At 31.4% G+C, this 24,020-nt stretch overlaps 2 protein-coding genes across 2 annotated transcripts; one reads left to right on the top strand and one right to left on the bottom strand.

Annotated features, from left to right (window-relative positions):
* The first annotated feature begins 9,503 nt into the window (after window positions 1–9,503).
* LOC141701687 (uncharacterized) lies at window positions 9,504–13,599 on the top strand. Its single transcript, XM_074505323.1, has 6 exons — window positions 9,504–10,283; window positions 10,419–10,611; window positions 11,657–11,733; window positions 11,776–12,513; window positions 12,619–12,817; window positions 12,977–13,599. The coding sequence occupies exons 1-6, from the start codon at window positions 9,504–9,506 to the stop codon at window positions 13,597–13,599; spliced, it is 2,610 nt and encodes an 869-aa protein (XP_074361424.1).
* Window positions 13,600–17,350: 3,751 nt separating this feature from the next.
* Window positions 17,351–21,351, bottom strand: LOC141708572 (F-box/kelch-repeat protein At3g23880-like). The gene is made up of 2 exons (XM_074512264.1): window positions 19,873–21,351; window positions 17,351–17,876 (listed from the first exon to the last, which is right to left on the bottom strand). Exon 1 carries the CDS (start codon window positions 21,031–21,033, stop codon window positions 19,915–19,917), a length of 1,119 nt encoding a protein of 372 aa, XP_074368365.1. The 5' UTR covers window positions 21,034–21,351; the 3' UTR covers window positions 17,351–17,876; window positions 19,873–19,914.
* Window positions 21,352–24,020: the final 2,669 nt, after the last annotated feature.

The raw sequence follows: 24,020 nt of genomic DNA, 5'->3' as shown, positions 1-24,020 counted from the left end.
ATTATATATGATTATTATTTTAATTTCAATGTATATAATTCCAAAATTATATCAAATAGTAGATTTGTATATAATTGAAACTAGAACTATTAACTTTAATTATAATATTATAAATAATATAATTGCTTGTTATGGTATGACATGAGAAACATGGATTTTTTTTGTTGGAACGATTCGAACTTGAAAGTTTGGGGAGTGCATTACTTTCATATTGAATAATGATTGTTGTTGTGAGATTCGAACCTTGAAAATTATCTGTGTTTTTATAAATAATAATATAAATGATTATTGTTGGAGGGATTTGAACCTGTGTTTTTATAAATAATAATATAAATGATTATTGTTGGAGGGATTTGAACCTCTGACCTTGAGTATTGTATTATTTTAATAGTTAACTCTAAATAGTTAACTCTAACAGTTGTAATCATCTGATTAAGAATACCCAACAATCGTGAGATAATATAATTAAAATGGAGATTGAACCAAATTATATCATATTTCGGTTATTATAGTTTAGTACAGATTTTGTACTTTTAGTTTAATAGATAAATTAATAACAGTAATGTGTTCAATTTTAGGGAAAGATTGTCTCTTGTTATATATAACTTATTTTTAGTATAAAATAGATATATGGATATTTGTAAGTTGCTTAATTTTAAGCAGTGAGGGTTATTCGGTGTGTTTATATATATATATAACAGCCCCAAGTGGTTCTAGCAACCACCTGCAGCATTGAAACATTGCGGCAGCGCCTACAGCATTGTTTCATTGCACTAGGTGCAATGAAACATTACTAGAGGACACTGTTATGAAACATTCTTGAAGGACATGTTTGCCCACTTTATTTTTTCTAATTTATTTTTTTGTTAAAAATAAATTTTTTAATATTTTTCGAACTTATATTTTGATAATTTTTAATTAATATTTTAAACTAAAATATTTAAATTTTAATATTGAATTTAAAATTTTTGAATGAAAATGTATTTTTTAATTATTTGTTCGAAACAGTATTTTCGAATTTTTATTATAAGGTAATATTCTGAGTTTTATGTTTTTTTTTAATATTGTGAGTTTTATGTTTTTTTTTATTTTTCTGGTACTTATCCAATTTAATTTATAGTAAACGAATATAATGCTAAAAATTAACAATGTGGAAAACTAAAAAAATGAAATTTTATCGATTTTTCGTTAGCTATAAAAAAATATAAAACAACTCAGCCCCCTGAATGCTAAATATTTTTTCGTAACAAATAAAAAAATACCCTCTACCACCTACAGCAATGAAACATTGCTGGAGGACGTTGTTTTAAATGTAACAGTTTTTGCTCGCTTTATTTTTCTAATTTATTTTTTTGTTAAAAATGAATTTTGAAATATTTTTTCGAACTTATATTTTGATATTTTTGAATTAATATTTTAAACTAAAATATTTAATTTAATATTGAATTTAAATTTTTTGAGTGGAAAAGTATTTTTTAATTATTTGTTCGAAATAGTATTTTTGAATTTTAATTATAACGGAATATTGTGAGTTTTATGTTTTTTAAATATTGTGAGTTTTATGTTTATTTTTTATTTTTCATGTACTTGTCCAATTTAATTTATTAGTTTTTAATTTATAGTAAACGAATATAATGCTAAAAATTGAAAATGTGAAAAATTAAAAAAAACGAAATTTTATCGATTTTCGTTAGCTATAAAAAAAATATAAAACAACTCAGCCCCCGAAATGCTAAATATTTTTTCGTAACAAATAAAAAAAATACCTTCTGCCACCTACAGCATTGTTTCATTGCGGCTAGTGCAATGAAACATTGCTGGAGGACGTTGTTATAAAATTAACGGTTCTTACTCGCTTTATTTTTCTAATTTATTTTTTTTGTTAAAAATGAGTTTTGAAATATTTTTTCGAACTTATATTTTGATATTTTTGAATTAATATTTTAAACTAAAATATTTAAATTTAATATTGAATTTAAAATTTTTGAGTGAAAAAATATTTTTTAATTATTTGTTCGAAATAGTATTTTCGAATTTTTATCATAACGGAATATTGTGAGTTTTATGTTTTTTTTAATATTGTGAGTTTTATGTTTTTTTTATTTTTCTTGTACTTGTCCAATTTAGTTTATCAATTTTTAATTTATAGTAAACGAATATAATGCTAAAAATTGAAAATGTGAAAAACTAAAAAAAATGAAATTTTATCAATTTTTCGTTACCTATAAAAAATATAAAACAATTGAGCCCCCAGAATGCTAAACATTTTTTCGTAACAAATAAAAAAAATAACTTTTGCCACCTGTAGCATTGTTTCATTGCGGCTAGTGCAATGAAACATTGTTGTAGATGGCTCTTTAACCACCAGCCACAATATTTTATATATGTTGGGGCAGGGCTGAACACCTCCCGCAATGACTCATTGCGGGAGGGTTTTTTATTATTATTTTGTTCTCATTTATTTTTTTAAAATTAAAAATTATTTATAAAAAATATTTAATTCATCATAACTTCATTAAGGAGTACAAATGTGTTATTATACATAATTTTGACATATTTAAAATTTAAATTAAAATAGTTTGATTAGAATTTACTCAAAAAAGTTTTAGAGAAGACGACACATTCGATCAATAAACAATCATACTTGCAATACTCCATTCATACATTTCAGTTACTATCTTAGGTTTTTTATTTTTTTCATTAAAACTAATATTTTAATTATTTTTCCGATTATATATCTAATTTATTTTTAAATTTTTAACTCATTATATAATTGATAATAAATGGGAAGTAGTAATAAAATTAGAAAATATAGAACAAATGGTTGTTAAAATTAATTATATATTTTATAACTCCGTTATTATCGGAAAAAAATTAATTCGTTAAAATATATTTTTTTGTTATTTTAGAAATTAAATAAAAACAGTAATCCTGTCGCATTATTTCATTGTGGTAGGTACCTTCCTCAATGTCTCATTGTTGGAGGCCTGTTGCAATGAACCAATGCGGGGCACCAGGTGGTTACTACAACCACCTGGGGTTGTGGACCAAAACCTATATATATATATATGGGAATTATCAAATACAAACTAAAATTAAAATAGAAACTTAGAATTAATCTAAGCCATTAGATTTACCTGATCTAATGGTCCCCCTAAATCACACCACCCACTCTCCCACACACAATTTCACATTTTCCCCTCCGTATTTAATTTGATATTTCCCGTCAAACCGTAATTTTTTTTAAAATTCGATTTCACTGTATTTTTCTACATCTCTCAACGATCGATTTGCATACCATATGTGTTATATTTCGAATTAATTTTAAAAAAAATATTTGGTTTCTAGTTTATATTCTAAATTGGTTTCTATTGGAGTAGCCCCCTATATATATAGGAGAATTTAGATTTATTAGAAATTTTTCCAAAAATTGTTGAAAGAAAGTTACAAAACTGAAAAACGAAGGAAGAAAGAGAATTAATGAGGAGAGAGAAATGTATTATTAATGTTAGCATGTCAACTAAATTAAAATTATATATAAATTAATTGAGAGAATGACAAGTGTCCTATTTTAAAGAGCGAGTGACACTTGACATAACTTGCACTTTATTTTAGTAAGTGTAGATATATTATTTCTGGATGTTGAAATTTTTATTAATGGTCTCCGCTAATGATTCATATTTATCATTTTTATATAATATTAATATATAATCCGTGCGATTTAGAATTATTTTTATCATTATATTTTTATATTAATAATTTAAATATGTTGTTTGTGAGATTCGAACATTATATCCCTTATATTAAAATCTTTAGGATAATATCTAATGATTATCATCAATTTAATCAAAAATATCTAATGGCTCCGGATTGAGTGACCAGAGGACTACTAACAAAACTTTTAATGTTTCGTATTTAATATAAAAATATAGATAGATAACATCATAAAATTTTAACATAAATAATTAAACATTAAAAGTTAATTATTTTGCGTGTATATATTTTTTTAATTAAATTAAATAACCAACCAACCAATCAAACATACTTAGTAAATTCCGGTTATTACAAAGTCCGAACACGGTAAAATTTACGTGACACTAGCCTCATTCAAAAGAATAAAAAGACTATTTTCAAAAAGACCTCATGTGTGTGTGAATATGTGTATGATGCTTAAAAAGTAGAAAGTAACGATACATAAAATATTAAACAAAAATAAAGCAATAATTTCGATACATTTACATAATTTAGAAAATGATCGAGGTGGTGCCTAAGCCCATAATTATATTAGAGGGGACTTAGAGCATCTCCAATGGTATTAGCTATAATTGATTGGCTAAATTGAACATATAGTACAATTTGTAAAATTTGTTGAACATGTAAGGCATTGTACTTCGATGGTATTTGCTATATTGGTTAGCTATATTTTAAAAATAGTATATTATTAAAATTTATGTTGTTATAAATAGAATATATTACTTCAATATGGTAATAAATGATTTTTTTTACAGATTTCTTACAGGTCTGTAGTGGTTCAACAAATATAGTCAATATCAAGAGGTTGGCTATATTTATAAATAAGGGGAATGTACCATTGGAGATGGATTTGTTTTACATAATCTCTATATTTTTTATTTATAGTATGTATTAATAATTTTTAGCTAAGGGTTTTTTGTGGTTGAAGATTCTCTTACCTAAGATCGAACGCAATTTTGAATGCGTTCTTCATTGGATATCTATAAACCTATTCAACGAAATTGATAATGTTAGAAAATGAAAAGTTGGAGGCATATTTTAGACATGTTCTTGATGTAATTTCCTAAAACTAATTGTTGAAAGTTGTTCTTTGTTATGAGGACTTCAACTTTCATGTATGGATCTAAGTCATTTTCTTAGTGTAATTCATAAAACAATTGAGTTGAAGTTAGTAGTTTGAAATGTTTAATTAAAATATTTATTGACTTATTATATTATTTTAATGTGAATATTGAATTTTTAGAACAGTGAGGATTATCCGTTGAAGCTCAATGTGGATTATCCGTTGAAGTTCAATATGGATTATCCGTTGATGCACAATGTGGATTATCCGTTGATGCACAATATGGATTATTCATTGATGGATTTGCTGAGTGCATTATCCATTGATGCTAAGTGCAAATCATGATGGGCCGACTGTTACGTTTCTGGAAATATTCATTAAATGCAATTTAAGTCTGAATATTTATTTTAATTAATGTAATATATTCAGATTCGTTTTGGGTTATATTTATATATATATATATATATACTAAACAAAACGTATGGAATAAGGTGACATATACTGTAATCACAGAATCGTGAAAACCCAAACTGCTGCTTCTTCTTTCTTTCTCTCATGCAAACATACGGAATATAGCATAGGTTTTCTGGACGAACTGAGGTACAGCTCGCTGTTGAGTGCTACGAATCTGGGGACGAAGTACTCTGAGCTGTTGTATCCTGGAAGCGATTTTGCTGCAACCCAACACAGCGTAAGTTTGGCAATAATCTCTTCAATAACATTCTATACTTCTCGAAGCCTAGGCGCCTCAGCTTCTCTGTTTCTTTCAGATCTGTTAAAGCTTCTGATGAAGCTAAGTGTTCTGTCCTTTCTTTGTCAATTTCAGTTACTGATTTATATCTTGTTGTTAACTTTCGTGATTTTGTTTCGTTATTTGGTTAATTGTCTGGTCTTGTTAATTGTGACAATACCATAACGTCTTATAGTCGTAGATCTGTACCATAGCCTTGTCGTCGTCTATGGAGTGTGGCTACACCAAACAGATAAAGATTCAAGGTGAAACATTCCATCTATATCCGGTAGCCATCGAAGTAGGGGATTTAGGAGGGTTCAAACCCGGGAGGGTACCGACTCTGAAAAGCAAGTCATGATAAAATCTGATATGCATTTCTGTATGAATTTGTGGGGGATTGTAAGAAAATGGAAAGTTTGAGGCATGTTTTAGACATGTTCTTGATGTAATTTCCTAAAACTAATTGTTGGAAGTTGTTCCTTGTTATGAGAACCTAAACTTTCATGTTTGGATCTAAGTCATTTTCTTAGTGTAATCCATAAAGAAATTGAGTTGAAGTTAGTAGCTTGAAATGTTTAATTAAAATATTTACTGGCTTATTATATTGTTTTAATGTGAATATTGAATTTGTAGAAGAGTGAAGATTATCCGTTTAAACTCAGTTTGGATTATCCGTTGAAGCTCAAAGTTGATTATCCGTTGAAGCTCAAAGTTGATTATCCATTGATAGAATTATCCGTTGAAGTTCAATGTGGATTATCCGTTGATAGAATTATCCGTTGAAGTTCAATGTGGATTATCCGTTGATGCACAATGTGGATTATCCGTTGATGCACAATGTGGATTATCCGTTGATGGATTTGCTGAGTGCATTATCCATTGATGCTAAGTGCAAATCCTGATGGGCTGACTGTTACATTTCCGGAAATATTCATTAAATGCAATTTAAGTCTAAATATTTATTTTAATAATGTAATATATTCAGATACGTTTTGGGTTATATATTCATATATATATATATATACTAAACAAAACGTATGGAATAGGGTGACATATACTGTAATCACAGAATCGTGAAAACACAATCTGCTACTTCTTCTCTCTTTCTCTCATGCAAAAATACAGAATATAACATAGGTTTTCTGGGCGAACTGAGGTACAAGTCGCTGTTGAGTGCTACGTATTTGTGGACGAAGTACTCTGAGCTGTTGTATTCTGGAAGCGATATTGTTGCAACCCAATACAACATAAGTGGGGCAATAATCTCTTCAAGAACAGTCTAGACTTCTCGAAGCCTAGGCGCCTCAGCTGTTCTGGTTCTTTCAGATTTGTTAAAACTTTTGATAGAGCTAAGTGTTCAGTCCTTTTTTTGTCAATTTCAGTTACTGATTTATATGTTGTTATTTTGTTTCGTTATTTGGTTAATTGTCTGGTCTTGTTAATTGTGATATATATATAACTACCTCATTGTTGCGCGTAGTGTTAGTTCTATTTAGAATTATAGCCAACAGATAGTGATTGTCGTAAATCACTTATATTTCTTCATAAATTCATCCAAGAAAGTTATCTTTGAAGAAATTCCAAATATCAACACAACACCTACTACCCGTTGCTATAATACCAAAAGTAACAATTGTATCAGAAAAGATTAAATTATTTCAAAACTTCGATATTATGATGCCACAAATATAGTACTTTTTCTTGTAGACCAAAGTACCAAAGGAATATGATTGTATAGGAAATTGATCGTAATACACATGAAACTCAATAATTTGGAAAACTCTTTTTGAAAAATCACCCGTAAACTCAAAGATTTTTTGAGTATGTTATGGTAATCAATTAAAATTACAGAAAAAATCATCTCTAAACTCAAGTATGTTCTATTACAATGATCTCATCATTGCTCACATTTTTCCTATTACTCCCTCCGTCCCAAAAAGTTTTTCATATTTTTACTTTTTATACTGTTCATGATAAGTGATTGACTACTAATTTATGTATAATCTATAAGATCAAACATAGTCATGAGTGATTTTGTTGGATTTGTATTTATGAATACTTTAATATAATTAAGTTTTTATATTTAATATTAATACGAAATTAAGATATTAACGATCAAAAGTGTGCATTGGCAAACGTGTAACATAAAAAGAAATCGTTTTTAGAGATGGAGGAAGCATAAGTGTCAAGAGTCGGTACTACACTAGGGCTAACTATACCCATCTCATTTCTACCTCACCTTTTACTAGGTCAGGATAGAGATGCACAAAAAGCCCGAGCCCGAAAATCTGGCCCGGCCCGATCCGGTCAAAACCCGGTCAAGCCCGGCCCGGTCAAGCCCGGCCCGATCAAAGCCCGGCTCGGTCCCGGCCCGGGCTTCGGGCCTCGAAGGACCCTATATTTTTAGGCAAAGTCCGGGCCGACCCGGTTAAAAGATCGGGCCGACCTGGTTAAAAGCCCGGGCTTTGGCCCGGCCCGGCCAGATTAAAAGCACGAAAAAGCCCGGTTATAATCTGATTATTCTAATATATTTTCTTATATATTTATAAATTCACATTTACTATAAATATAAATAATACTTTAAACAATTATATATTTACATATTTGTGATTAATAATATTATTTATATACTTCGTTGCATAAATAATGAAAGAAGATATAATAAGTACACTATATATATTTGGATATCATTGTTATCATAACAATGATAGAACATATTATTCTATAAACATGTTTATTTTTTGCCGAACTTAAATATTTTCAACGAAGTAATGTTTTCATAAAATATTTCATGTAAACTAATATATTTTTATGATGATCTAGTTGCTAACATATGTATTCTTCGGAATCAATAATACTCGATCTGATTTAAATTAGAAAAAAGCTCGGCCCGATCCGATCCGGCCCAAAAAAAAGCCCGGCTAGGACCGCCTCAAGGTCTCAAACGGGCTCTAACATTTTCGAAAAGTCCGGCCCGGTCAAAGTCAAAGCCCGAAAAGTCCGGCCTGGTCAAAGTCTGGGCTTCTAAGACCCGGTCAAAGCCCGGCCCGGTGGGCTTTTTGTGCATCTCTAGGTGAGGAGCATGTCTCTTAAGAATTATTATGTTTTTCTTGAGATATTGATTGGGCTCCCTTTTAGAACAATCACGGTTTAATTAACGTGAACTTAATTTTATTTTAAATTTTTTTTTATTTCCTGTCAGTGACATTTGCAAATCAATAAAATAATATTTACAAATTAGTAAGTTAGAGAGAGATGAAGAATTCTAATTTTTACAACATGATAAATGTAATCTTTATATTTATATTTGGCCGTCAGATATTTTATTGACTTCAACATAATGAATGACAAAAATTAAAAGAATAAGTTAATAAATAGTACAAAGTGCCTCTTTGGGTGTCAAACTTGTTCATTTCATTTTATACAAATGTCAGTTTTGATTCTTACATGCTCTTTGGAAAAATAAGCTAAAGCCCATTTTTACTTCATAAATGGACAAAATGAGAACGTAGATATTACTCATGAGTCATTTGCCAAATTTGAATAATTTATATATGACTGATTATCTGAATGATCAATAATCTAAATTCTGAATGAATAATATTATTTGGTAAAAAGGTTAATGTCTCTGAATAATATTTATTCTTTTAATTTTTACACATTTGTCACATATGTAATATAAAAAATATATTTTAATATTATGAGACCAGATCATACAACACTTATCCAACCGAAACAAACTCCACAAGACATTGTGGTTAGTAGTTAGCCTTTAGTGATAAGGATATAGATAAGATGTTAATTAGTTGAAGTACAAAGATATCGGAAGTTTAGACTTATCTGTATATTATGTAAACACTATATAACAGAAGATATGTAGTAGTCCTGCATATTGAATTTCAGTGGAATAACAAGAATCATTATACTCACTTGGTATCAGGCCAGAACGAACCTATGGCTATTAACGATGAATCCGCCACATCAGGTTCATCTTCCGCCACTCTCTCACCCGCTTCCACCAATCTCCCAAATATCACCTCTATCCATCACCTTATTTCCGTTCGTCTAGACAATAATAATTACCTTCTGTGGCTTACACAGTTTAAGCCATTACTCAAAGGCTATGGGCTTGAAGGGTACGTTGATGGGACTCTCCCATATCCTCCTCGAACCCTCACACCAGAAGCTACCACCGTCAATCCTGCCTATGTCCAGTGGCAGAAACAAGATCAAGTACTCCTAGGTTGGTTATTATCTTCACTTTCTGAGGCTGTTCTTGCACAAGTAGTTGGGCTCACTACAACACGTGACGCGTGGATCGCTCTTGACCGACAGTTTGCCTCCAAATCTCGAGCAAGGATCATGCAACTCCGCCGAGAACTTCAAACTATGCGCAAAGGATCTAAATCCATGCAACAATTTTTTTCTCATGCCAAACAACTGGCTGATAGTTTGGCCGCATCAGGTTACCCTATTGTCACATCTGATCTTCAACAAATTATTTTAGTTGGTCTTGACAGTTCATATGATCCCATTGTCACCGCTTTAACCACCACAGCGGCTGACGCATCAATGGATGATTTCTTTGCACATCTATTAGCTTTTGAAATGCGCATTGATGCTCAGACAGCTCTTCTACAGCAGCAACCAGTTGCCCATGTTGCCTCTCAACAGAGGAACAATCATCACAGGACTGGGTCAGGCAACAACAGGTATCGTTCCCACACTAATCCTGTGAATTGAAATTGCAACTCAGGCAATACGAGTCGCCCAACATCTATGCAACATCCCAGAGGACCATGTCAATTGTGTGGGCGGAAAAATCACACGGTAGCTGATTGTTGGTATCAATTTGATAAAAATTTCCAGCCTCGTCCATCTACTACACCTCAAGCATACATAGCTGCACCAGGGTCTGCTCTTGATTGTAATTGGATTCCGGATACAAGTACTACTCACCATTTTACCTCTGACTTTAACAACTTAAGCATGAGCTCCTCTTATGAAGGTCCTGACTCCATTCGTGTCGGTAATGGCTCTAATCTTCCTATCGAACACATTGGTAATACTTCATTCTTTTCCAATTCCAGAAAATTTTATCTTTAACACACTTTACCATGTCCCAAACATCTCTGCTAACATGTTATTTGTTTCTCAATTTTCCAAGGATAATAATGTCTACTTTGAATTTCATCAAAACTTTTTTGTTGTGAAGGATTGCCGCACAAAGATGGTTCTCTTAAGAGGAACGAATAAGGGAGGCCTTGTTCAATTCGACAATATTAGTGAGATGCATAATCCTGTGACATCCGGTTCTGCTTTTATTTCTCCCTCCATTCCAGTTTGACATCAGCGTCTAGGTCACCCCATGCTTAGCACAGTCAATAAAGTTGTCAAAAATAATTTGTTACCAGTCTCTAGTACCTCTTTTCCAATGTGTAACTCATGTCATATGAGTAAGAGTTGCAAGCTTTCATTTTCCCGAAGTGTCACTACTTGTACTGAACCTCTGAGTTTAATTGTTTCGGATTTATGGGGTCCTTCCCCAGAATTGTCAACGGATGGTTATCGTTATTACATTTTATTTATGTATGTATTTTCTCATTATACATGGATTTATCCATTATCAAAGAAATCTGATGCTTTATATGTGTTTATCACTTTCCAGCTAAAAATTGAAAATCTTCTGAACCACAAAATCAAAGTTTTTCAGTTCAATAATGGGGGCGAATTTAAGAAATTTACTCCATATCTTGCAACTAAATGCATTTCTCATCGTTTTTCATGTCCTCACACCTCAGAACAAAACGACATAGCTGAACGACATCATAGACATATAGCCGAAACGGGTCTAAGTCTGTTATATCATGCATCACTTCCCTTAAAATTCTGGGTTGATAGCTTTCTTACAGCCTGTTATCTTATAAACCGCTTACCTACAAAATCCAATCCACAAGCATCTCCACTTGAAATTTTATTCAAACAAAAACCAGATTATCCTACCTTGCGAGTTTTTGGGTGCCTATGTTATCCAAATCTAAGATCATACACTCCTCACAAATTAGCACCTCGGTCTCTTCCATGTATTTTCATTGGTTATGGTCCAGCTCACAAAGGTTATATGTGTTTACATCCTCCCACCAATAGGATTTACATCTCACGACATGTTCGATTTGAGGAGCAGGTACTTCCTTATTCAAAAAACTCATACTTTAATTTTGTGCAGGCTCTTCATAAATCACCAGGGACAGTTGGTATTTCTCACACTCCTCACTTCCTCACTTCTGCTATACCTATAGTACCTACACCACCTACACAGCCTCAGCATTCCACTCATGGCAATACCACGAACAATATCTTACTCCCTACAAATACACATACATCCTTCTCAAACAATGTTGATCCACCATCTCAAATACAACAATCTGTCCCAGATAAGCCGTCACATGTCATGGTAACACGGGCTAAAAATGGTATCCGAAAACCAGTTCAACGCCTCTGTTTATCAGCCACTAAACATCCTCTTCAGATGGATGAAACCATTGAACCCACCTGTTACAGCCAAGCAGTGTCTCACCCACAATGGAGAACTACAATGGATGATGAGTTTAATGCATTTATGAGAAATGGCACTTGGACATTGGTTCCGCCAAATAAAACCATGAATATTGTAGTATGCAAATGGGTCTTCCATATTAAACGACGAGCAGATGGGTCGATAGAGCGCTACAAAGCCAGACTCGTAGCAAAGGGTTTTAATCAAAAGGAGGGTATCGACTTTGGGGAAACATTTAGTCCTGTTGTCAAGCCATGTACCATCAGAATTATCTTATCCATCGCGCTTATGAATAATTGGTCAATCAGACAACTAGATGTTCAGAACGCCTTCCTACATGGAATTTTGGATGAGGAGGTTTATATGAAACAACCTCTTGGGTTTGTTGATGCCAATTATCCCTCTTATGTATGTCGCCTCCACAAGACTATATATGGTTTGCGGTAAGCTCCTCGCAAATGGTATTCCCGTCTCAGTTCTTATCTTGTGCAATTGGGTTTTTATGTCTCAAAGGCTGACAATTCTCTTCTGATTCGATGTGATCATTGTGGGGTTATATATGTTCTCATATATGTCGATGACATTCTTGTCACTGGTTCTGTCTCAAAACAGATACACACCCTCTTACAGCAACTCGGCTCCGTTTTTGCTATTAAAGATTTAGGTGAGATCAGTTACTTTCTTGGGATTGAGGCGGTTCACTGTGCATCTGGTTTGTTTCTCAACCAATAAAAGTACATAAGAGAAATTCTTAACAGAACACACTTTGACGGAGCCAAGCCCATTCATACACCTCTGGCTGCTAATACACAATTATCAAAAGAAGGGTCTCCAAAATTTTCTGATCCTACACTATATCGTAGTGTTGTAGGTGTTTTGCAGTACCTTACGTTTACTAGGCCAGACATATCAATTGCCGTAAATAAGGTTTGTCAATTCCTGCAAAATCCAACCGAAGATCACTGGGCTACAGTCAAAAGAATTCTGAGATATCTTAAACACACCATCAACCATGGTCTCCTTTTACGACGCCCATCTGCACTTCACATTCAAGCATATTTCGATGCTGATTGGGCTGGATGTCCTGATGATTGTCGTTCCACAAGTGGCTATTGTATATTTCTTGGTGGTAACATAGTCTCGTGGAGTGCACGAAAACAAAAGACAGTTTCGCGCTCTTCCACTGAAGCTGAATATCGCAGCTTAGCCACTGCTACAACTGAGGTTATGTGGATTCAAACTCTCCTCGGTGAACTTGGATATCCTATCTCCAATCCTACTCTATGGTGTGACAACCTGGGTGCTACATATCTTACAGCAAATCATGTGTTTCATGCGCGAACTAAGCACATAGAAATCGACTATCATTTGTCAGAGAAAGGGTTGCTCAAAACAAGCTTCAAGTTCGATTTATCTCTTCCAAAGATCAGATTGCGGATATTTTTACTAAAGGTCTGGGATCCCCTCGCTTCCAGCAACTTCGAGACAAGTTGACCATCTGCTCCCCCATGCTCAACTTGCGGGAGGGTATGAGACCAGATCATACAACACTTATCCAACCGAAACAAACTCCACAAGACATTGTGGTTAGTAGTTAGCCTTTAGTGATAAGGATATAGATAAGATGTTAATTAGTTGAAGTATAGAGATATCAGAAGTTTAGACTTATCTGTATATTATGTAAACACTATATAACAGAAGATATGCAGTAGTCCTGCATATTGAATTTCAGTGGAATAACAAGAATCATTATACTCACTAATATTATAATATCAAATCATAATATTTTAATGATATATAGTATACAAAGTAACTTTAAATTATTTAAAAGATAAAATTAATAATAATTGACAAATAACATATATAGTCCTAAGTGCATAATTTATTCGGCATGTAAAACCTCGTTGTCGTATTTTCTATCAGACCGATTCCATAATTTATGATTTATTCGGCATGTAAAACCTCGTTACCAAATAAAAGGACGATATGATGCATTATCACCGTTAAAGGGTAAATAAATGAGTCCTAAGTGCCTGATTAGCACCCCATATTCCTGTCGCATATGGGCCGAAAGTCCATTATTGGTTTGGACATCCTGTTTGGCAAAAAAATTAAACTGACCATTTACCCTAAAAATGACGAAATTGCCAAAGTTGGTTCAACCCCGCAATCCCATTCTCATTCTGCATTTTTCTTTTTGCCGCCGAATAATTTAATATCATTTCCTTTCCTTAGCAAAATATATCATGATCCGATTTAAATTAGAAAAAAGCCCGGTCCGATTCAATCCGGCCCGAAAAAAACCCGGTAAGGCCTGCCTCGAGAGCCCAAACGGGCTCCGACATTTTCGGAAAGTCCGGCCCGCCCCGCCCCGGTCAAAGTCCGAAAAGTCCGGCCCGGTCAAAATTCGGGTATTTTAAGGCCCGGTCAAAATCCAGCCTTTTTGCATCTCTATTGATGCTAACCTTCTTGTTTCAATTAGTATACTAATATTTTTTTAATTTTGTATGTTTATTTATATATTGACGTATTAAAAATATTATATTAAGATATTTAAAGTTAATTTTAAATTTTATTTTGGTCTTGATGAATAATGTATATTATATAATTTTATTCTAGGGTCATTATTGTTATTTTTAATTTTTTTTAATTCATATATATCAAAATTATTAATTTATGTAATTTGTAATTTACATTTTAATTTTGTTGCAAAAAAGTTACAACTTATAAGTTCTGATTTACCAAACACATTATCAACTTATAATTGACTTATACGTAAAATTATTCAAACACCTAAATAACTTAGAAGAGCAAGTCCAAGATTGCCCTAAATTCATGTCCTAAACTAGAATTTAAGGCATTTTTTTAAATGAGTACTCCAACAATGTACTAGTGGTGCCTTAAAATACTAGGACATTTATCAAATGCCTCATTTTTAAAATATCACTAGCCATACCCTATTTAATTTATATCAATAAAAAATTTATTTCGCTCTCTTTTTACACATCTATTTTCTCTCATCTTTTCTTTCCCTCCAATTGTAATTCAAATATATTATTATACTAATAATAGGGCACCATTATAAGGCATATTGTTGGAGTAAATATGCAAAAATCATGTTTTAAATCACTAATACATTATATTTTATTATATTTATAAGGCATATAGTAGGACATTATTGGATTTACTCTAAATTACCATGTTTATATGACAGTTTTCAACTTTAATTCATAAGTTAGATTTTATAAGTAATACTAATGACCATCGGAATCATTATATATTTTGATACGTATTTAACTTATTTGTTTTGTGGGTATCGGCACATTGTTAACTTTAGGGAGTGCACAGACCTTAATCAAACGAAATTATTTTTATTTTTTTTTAAAATGGTGGCTGACCCTATCTTTTGGAATATTTTGTATGTTATAAGTAGACCCGACAATACTGGTATATGACACGTGAACACGGTATAAAACAATACGAATAATTAGTGTTTGATTTCGAAAAATTGGTACACGAACACGAAAATACACGAATACGAAAAAACACGAAAATATTTAGTGTCGGGTTTGGGTTTTCGATATAAGTATACGATACGGAACGAAAGTACACGAAATAAATAATTAATTAATTATACACCCACATATATAATCTAAATACCAAATGTGAATTACCTATTCTAAATAACAAATATAAAAAGAAATGAGCAACACCAAGTCGTTACTTCATCTTTTTAATTTCATTTGATGTTGAGCAATTTGTAGTTTGTTGTACTTACAAGAACATTTTCACTTGTTTTATTTAATTATATTCGAAACTTTGTTGTTTACGATTCAAGAATATTTATTTATATATTGTATTTTTTAATAATTAATTTTTTTCTTATATAATTCGTATATTTTAGTGTATTAAATCGGGTAAATATGAATATATTAGTTCCGGGTTAGTGTCACAAAATTGATATATGAATGCAAATACTGGTCGAGTTCAGGTTTAAAATTTGATACACGAAAACAACAAATTACACGGAACGTTTGTATACGAAAGAATACGTTGCAAGTCTAGTTGCCAGGTTTGATTTGATTTTAGTTTTTTTTTCAATTTAACCCTGCCCAGTAAATAAGGATTGGTGCGGAAAAGAGGGCGGCTAGGTTCTTCGGATAGATAGCGACTCACTCCGGGTGGAGAAGCCTTCCTGGTAAATAAGAAGCGAAAGTAACGAAGGAAATTTTTTATTAATCTAGCCTGCATGATAAAATTACTTTAACTCTTTAGACATTTCCAAACCACGAATAATGTAGGGACAGACAAAAGAAAGATTCGAATTAGCAGTAATTTGTAGGCATGTTAATGGATTGGGTTTGGATCAGATTAGTTTAAATTTATATTCATATTTATTTATTTTTTCGGATTCGAATCAAATCGGGTCCAGGTTTTTTATAGGCAGATCAATATTCATATTCGTTCGAATCAGGAATTTTGAATCGGATATCCGCTCAATTTATATATATATTTATATTTTAACTTAACTTATTACAAAATCTATTTAAATTGACGATTCCTAAAAATATTAAATTACAAGTAGAATATAACGAAGTTCAAAGATAAATTATAAATTAAAATTCGCCTTTTGAAATAAATACTAACACATTTAGAATACTTAAAGCCTTATCATTAAAATATTGATGTTACGAAATGAAATTATTTTATGAACTGAGACTTGTGTTAAGCGGCTTTAAAAGGTAAAAGATTTAGGATCATAGAAATGGGGTTATGACTCTTGAGACTGAACCGAACGAAATATAGATAATGGAACTTGACTCCAGTATAATACGTTTAAAATTACAATAATTAAAAAATATTTTTATTATAATATATATATATATATATTATATATATTATAAACCGGATGGGTTATTAACGGATCGGATCGGCCTAAATCCATATCCGCTCCATTTATAATCGGATTTTTCTTATCGAATCCGATTCCGGATCGGGTTTTTAATAGGTCGATCCATATCCGCTAAAATAACCTCAAATCGGATCGGATCGGATCAGATTTTCGCCACAGACGAGCCTACTCCACTAGTGCATTATCTAAACAGTTGTATATGGCTGAAGCTCGAGAAAGTGCTACGAACAAGATACTCCAGTTCCAACAGTCTCAACTAACGTAGTTAAATGATTGCATTTAACACATCATACTCTGAAAACTGCTACTATACCACAATCGCCAATCACCATATATAATCAACCCTGGGATCTGCTAATTTCCCGTTCATTTTTTTATTTTTGTGTTTATAGACCGTTAACAGAGGTTAAAGAGCTTTGTTTGTTTATCTTATCAATCATAAAAAACAATATTTGATCATTCTCTAATACCCAAAACACTAGCTTAATGTTATAGCTATTAGCAACAGGTCTTATTATCTGTATATAAGTCTATAAGTGCCGCACCGGTAAAAGATTACATCTTTCTTTCTCATTAAACAGCTATGCAAGCGAAGGGAATATAAACTTTAGTAGGAAGTAGACACTTCAATTTTTGACAAATAGCCATGAAATGCAATTACACTGAATGGAGAACATTGCTGAATCATGGAAGGCCTTGCAGATTTCTTGCTTCAACTCGTGCTCCCCCTGATGTGTTTTTGAATGCTACACCGATAATAAAGTGATTGTTGGACGGCAGCAACATAGCCTTAACTCCAGAGGATAGTGTTCAGTGCATGAGTATGTATCCTGTTCTGACTAATTGTCACTGTTATTGCCTGCAGTGCACCCAAAAGGCCAAATTAACACTTGAGAACACATAGCAAGGCTACAATGTTGAAATTTGACAAGTAAAGATGACAATGGGAAAAGAAGCAAAAATAAGCAGCTCTAAACACAATATAAAATTAAAAAATAAATATATGCAATTATAGAATTAAGAGTCGTGAGCTGAAATCCAGGCCAATCGGCATTTGGACACTTCATAGACGTGGACTGTACAATAAATTTGAAATCCATGCTTTCAATATAATTACAAATTTCAACCTTTTCAATTACAGATCAACTTTTAAGGAAAAAAGTACAAACATACAAGAACTAGACTAGACACATGTTTCCGTCAGAAAATAAAGAGAGTTTTACTACTACTCAAACTTCTTCTGTTATGTATTAAAATAATTGATAAAGAGTTCCCACATAATGCTACTATTGCCACTGTCTATAGGTGTAGGCGTGTAGCAGAAGACGTCTATGAGAAAACACTAGATTGCTTATAATTATACTAGACTAATGCCTTCTGCATTGAAGAAAACTAGGTCACTATTATATACTAATCAATTATCAATTATATTAATAGTTTACTTGAATGCTTTATTATAAAATAATGTATATACTGCATAAGAATTGGCCAACTAGAGTATGGCACTTCTGATATTTAATGCAAGAACAATTCAGATACCGAGTTCATTTATGCACTGATATCACTAATGTGGATCAAGCTTATATAAATTATTATATAATTTTATCTAGCAAGTGCTTACACATAGGTTTTTAGACATGGTTTCATCTATGCTAGCACTAGCTTAATATTTACCTTATAAGGGTTTCATATATGCTAGCACTTGCTTCATCTATTAGGAAAAATTGGGCTTGATTTAGTCTATCCATTGGGCTCACCTTCATGCTTAGGTTATCTTGTACTTACATCTTTCCTGCAGCCACCTCAATAGTCATTAATATTTGATGTCATGAACTACAACAAAACAGGGTGGCTAAAGTGGATAACTACCACAGGGGTACTGGGTGACAAGAAAGTCTGATCGGTGAAAGACAAATTCCACATACCAGCCATCCGACTGCTCAAGAGTGAAAGTTGGAAGGGCAGAGCTTTTTATACACTACTGGGAATCTGAATAATTTTTTGGGAGTATTCTTTTGTGCAATAATTTGTTGACTCTTGCAAATTTTAATTACTTGACAAGATGGAAGAAACGGAAAATTTTAATGAATAATAATCATTTTTGACTCCTAAAATGCAATATTTGAGTATACCGGAGAATCCAGTAAAAAAATCCACCCAACACTATTGTAACTAAAAAGGATGCTAATCAGGTGGTAGGAATGTGTAGACATTCAAAGCCTATTTTGATGCTATCGGTTAGTGGACCTTAAATGTATGGTAAGAATTATAAATTATAGTTACGTGTTAGCTATGTTATCTAATCTAGTGGTGAAGTGATAGACATAACGAAAGTTTGAGTCATTACACAAGTCGAAATAGGGTAAGATCGGGGGAGGGGGAGAGTTGGTACAGTAGCAGAACTTATGTTATTAAGTAGCTTAGGTCTCTAGAAAACAGAAATATACGTGCGGCTGAGAGTAAAAAGGGTTACAAATGCAAGGTAGCTCTAACACTCACTAATGAATCCAAATCGAGGATGACTAATCATATGCACTACTGATATAAATCATGGATTGTAGAGACTAGGGAGCTGTTTTTGAAAGTAAGGTGATACTCTACGTTCAAGTTAAATGGTAATTCCACTGAAGAAGTCATTTGAGGGTTTTATGAATTTACCAGAATCATCTCAATTTACTAATATGAACAAGAAGTTAGCAAAATGATTCAATCTGTAACAAGAGATATGCGGAAGAATGATAAATGAACCAATTGATAATGAGGAATGGGTGTGCAATAAAAGCATACTTTCAAAACTACTGAGTAGCAACTAGTAGAATTCGATAGCTACTGATACAGATATGTTGCTGAATTACCTTGTAGATTGTTCTCCAATTGAAGTTACTTAGAGGCCATGTTTACTCCACTTGTTCAAACCCATCCAGTGAAACAAGTGACTCCACGAATTTGAGAGGAGTTGCATAAATGTTCTCCTCCCGAACCCCATAGAATTTGGTCTCTTTTTTCTCACAATCATACAAGATGTTATGCAAGTACATTCCGTTGATTGATTTACTTCCATAAAATTTTCCTGCACCCAAATAACAAGACAGACATATTTTGGACTCTGAATCAGCATCAGGATCAACACTAAATTTTTTTGTCCAATAGAGCTGCCCGGAAACATCACTAAGCGTCCATAAATCAGTTCCTAGTCCATCACCAATTGACTCAAAGACGACAGCAACAGAACCTTCAAAATCCAGAACATACGACCTCTTTTTATAAATACAGCTAGGGAACGGAACTAGTCCAAGAAGCTCTCTGTGCAAATCAAACGAGATCAGCTCATCTCCACCATCAAAATATAGTACCCCGTTTACAACAACTTTAGTCTGCAAGTGTGAAACAAATTTCCAGTTGTTCAAAATAGGAGCTCGAAATTCTCTCCACAAATCAGCATTTGCAGAATACAACCGCACCACTGGAACAATATCATTCTTTTTTGTAAACACAATCCTTAGCACCTTGTAATCATCCGAGATAGAATCGTAACCAAACCCAATCTTAATCGGAGACTTTATCATCAACAAATCTCCAGGAATGGGAATTTTCCTACACTTGCTAATCCAAGGATTCCAAAGATAAACAACATTACCAAACCTATTAGACAGACAAATAATCCCATTATAAGAACCAACAACTCGACAATACGCAAAAATATGAGGCACATTAAGACAATCAACTTTTCCATTTCCATCAACAACAACCTTGCTATACCACTGGGGTTGGTGCATAACCAATTCCAACGTAGACATAGCAAAAGCCAAGTCACCAGCGGGATTGTGAATAGCGAGTAGTGTAGGATTATTCCGGGAAGCAATGGTGGCACGGTGGAGGTGAGTTTGAACGAAATAAGAGCTCGAAATTATGTTAAGCCATGACTTGCAAACCGACTTACATAATAACAAAGTTTTCACCGGCAGTTTCGAAAGTATCTCAATTAAAACAGCTTCCGGTAAATATTTGACAGACATATTTAACCTCAATTACAATTTGAAGAATTGAAATTATATAAATGAAGTTGCAGTAATAGTTGAATTGAATTTTGAAAAGACTTAAACGATAAGCAAATGAGACGAGGATAAGGATAAGGATAGGGAGGCTATGAGAAGGCTTACGCAAAAGAATATGAAATTGTGAAGGAGGAAGAGTGACCGGAGAGCGGCGGCGATAGGCGGTGGAAGCGACAGAAAGATGTGTGTTGTGTGTATCGGGGGTGAAGAAGTTATTAATTACTCTTACAAGAGACAAGTCACGAGTACACACGTGTGTTGTGTGCGCTCGTGGCTTGTGGTAAGCGTGTGAATGGAACGGGTAATGTATACCTAGTCAAATTCCTAAAATTAAGTTTTTAATTGTTAGTAAATTTTGGATAATTTACAGTCTGTAACTTGACGCGTTTGTCACTGATTGGGGGTTGGGGTCAACATTGTAAATTCCTCTAAAAGATAATCGCAGACATACCCTCTAAAAATTCACTTGGATGTCACACCAAAATTCACCCATAAATTTTTTATTAAAAAAATTTTAATATAAAAGTAAATTGAAATTCATAATATTTACCATATGAAAATTTATAATATTTTTTATAAATTAAAAATTACAAATAACATAAATTTCATGAGTAAAGTAAGAAAAGTAAATAAATCCAAATCCAAATTAATAAAAATATTATTATCAACTTATTTATGATAATTATATTCAATATATAATTGGAGTAAAATACACAAATTAAAATTTAATTATATATGGTATAATAAATTTATTAAGTAAAGAAGTATAAATTTAATGATTTTAAAATTATTATATCCTATATATAATTTGAGGAAAGAGGTTTTGGGAGTAAAATGTGGTCCTCGCATGTGCTAAAGTATATAGGTATAATATAACTATATTTATTTCATTTATTCTATTATTAACTATAATATCTAATAATCTATATAACAAACACAATAGGTAATTAATTAAGAATTTTTACTATAATTATATATTCTTAAATGATATAAATCAATATTAAAAGTATTATCTTATATATATAATACAAGTAACAATTATTCTAATAAAAATAAAATTTAAGTAACAATTAACAAACCAATCATAATCGGGTTAAAATTGTATCATTTTTTTAAAAAACAATGGAGTGGTTAATTTTGATATAAAATATTTTTGAATAGATAATTTTCATCTCTATCTTATAAAATAACGAAAAACATTTATATTATATTTAGGTATAAATATTAAATTATTTTATTTCATTTTGTAAAAATGAAAAATTAGGATTTTATTTTAAAAAATTTAGAGCACATGAATTCTCTAAAACATAAAATGAGGAATACATATAATAAGAATAAATCTATTATAATTCAAATTTAAAATACAGTTTTAATAAAATACATTATAAATTATATTTATTCTTTTATAATATTTAATAATCTATATAACAAACACAATAGGTAATTAACTAAGAAATTGAATTATAATTATATATTCTTAAATGATATAAAATAATGTTAATTAGTGTTATATATAATACAAATAACAATTATCTTAATAAAAATAAATATAAGTAACAATCAACAAATCATTTGTTAATCGGGTTAAAATAGTATCATTTTCTTAAAACAATTTGAAATGGGTAAGTTTAATTTAAAAAAAAAATTGCATAGATAATTTTAATTTTTATCTTATAAAATGAGGAATACATTTAGATTGAATTTAGGTATAAAATATTACATATGTTTTGTTTCATTTTGTAAAATAAGAAAATTACGGATTGTCTTTTAAAAAATTTAGTGTATATGAATCATTAAAATATAAAAACTAGGAAGAAATATAATAATAATAAAAAAATTATTACAATTCAAAATTACAAATATAATAAAATATATTTAAAAGTACTATGACAATTGATTAGTAAAAAAAAGTACTATGACAATTAAATGTAAAATATTTTTTTCAAAATCATTACTAGAATAGAAAAAATTATAAAATATTGTTACAAACACGACATGATAAAATCCCAAACAACTTTTCAATCTTTGATCAAACTCCTGAAAATAAAATATATAAATAAAAGAAAAATAATTACATAAATATATTATGTGATATTATTTAAATATTCTTCTTACAAATTTATAATGTGAAAAAAAATCAGATAAAAAAGAAATAAAATAAATTATAACACATATGTTATATTTAGGTTATCAAAGTCAAATATAAAAATACAATAATAACTAAATATATAAGTACAAAAAGTACAATTTTTTAAAAATATATTACTTACGAAAAACATAAAATGTATTCAAAAAATAAAAATATTATAATAAATTTAATTGAATAAAGTAAAAATATTAATTTTTTTTTATAAAAAATGATGATCATCCCGTGCATCGCACGGGTACAAAACTAGTATTGATAAAGATCAAATCGGTAAAACATGTCCATGCTTCATGTCCAAATTAAAATTTGAAATTCAAAATTTTAATTTCTAAAGTTTTCGTTTGCAAATTCAAGAAATTGAATTTTTTTTTATCGTAGGTAACCCGCAGTCAACCTTCGGGTGTGTACTGGGTAAAACCCTATGGGCTCACGTAATAGCCTGCAAACCACGTTAATCAAGCTAAACCGCATTTAAGCGACAGATTCAGACTCGGGAGACATAATCATAAATCTCCTCCAGTGTGATTCGAACCTTTGACTAAGAGGATATTTATCCCCTCTTTAACCAACTGAGTCAACCCTTATTTTTTTATGTCGAGATTTGAAATAAGTTTTCATCCGAAAAATTCTACCGATAAACAATTTGATCCAAAAAAAGTTTTCACAAAAAAAAAATTTCTGGAAAATATTCCCGAGAAACGTTATCGAGAAAAAAAAATTCCGAGAAATGTGAGAAAAGTTTATCGAAGTGAGCCCATGGAGTTTATACAGTGCAGCACCCGAAAGATAGCGGTTGTGGTTT

The sequence above is a fragment of the Apium graveolens genome, chromosome 2 (genome assembly GCF_009905375.1).
Source record: "Apium graveolens cultivar Ventura chromosome 2, ASM990537v1, whole genome shotgun sequence".
NCBI lineage: Eukaryota > Viridiplantae > Streptophyta > Magnoliopsida > Apiales > Apiaceae > Apium > Apium graveolens.
The sequence above is the reverse complement of the archived record's forward strand: the minus strand, read 5'-3'. Positions and strand labels throughout refer to the sequence as shown.

What these genes read in the sequence shown, in the direction of transcription:
- LOC141708572 (XM_074512264.1), bottom strand. Translation starts at nt 21,033, where the DNA reads ATGTCTGTCAAATATTTACCGGAAGCTGTTTTAATTGAGATACTTTCG.
- LOC141701687 (XM_074505323.1), top strand. Translation starts at nt 9,504, where the DNA reads ATGGCTATTAACGATGAATCCGCCACATCAGGTTCATCTTCCGCCACT. An exon ending in ATGTTCGATTTGAGGAGCAG is followed by an intron (nt 11,734 to 11,775) that starts GTACTTCCTTAT and finishes AATTTTGTGCAG; the next exon opens with GCTCTTCATAAATCACCAGG. An exon ending in GGCGGTTCACTGTGCATCTG is followed by an intron (nt 12,818 to 12,976) that starts GTTTGTTTCTCA and finishes GTAGTGTTGTAG; the next exon opens with GTGTTTTGCAGTACCTTACG.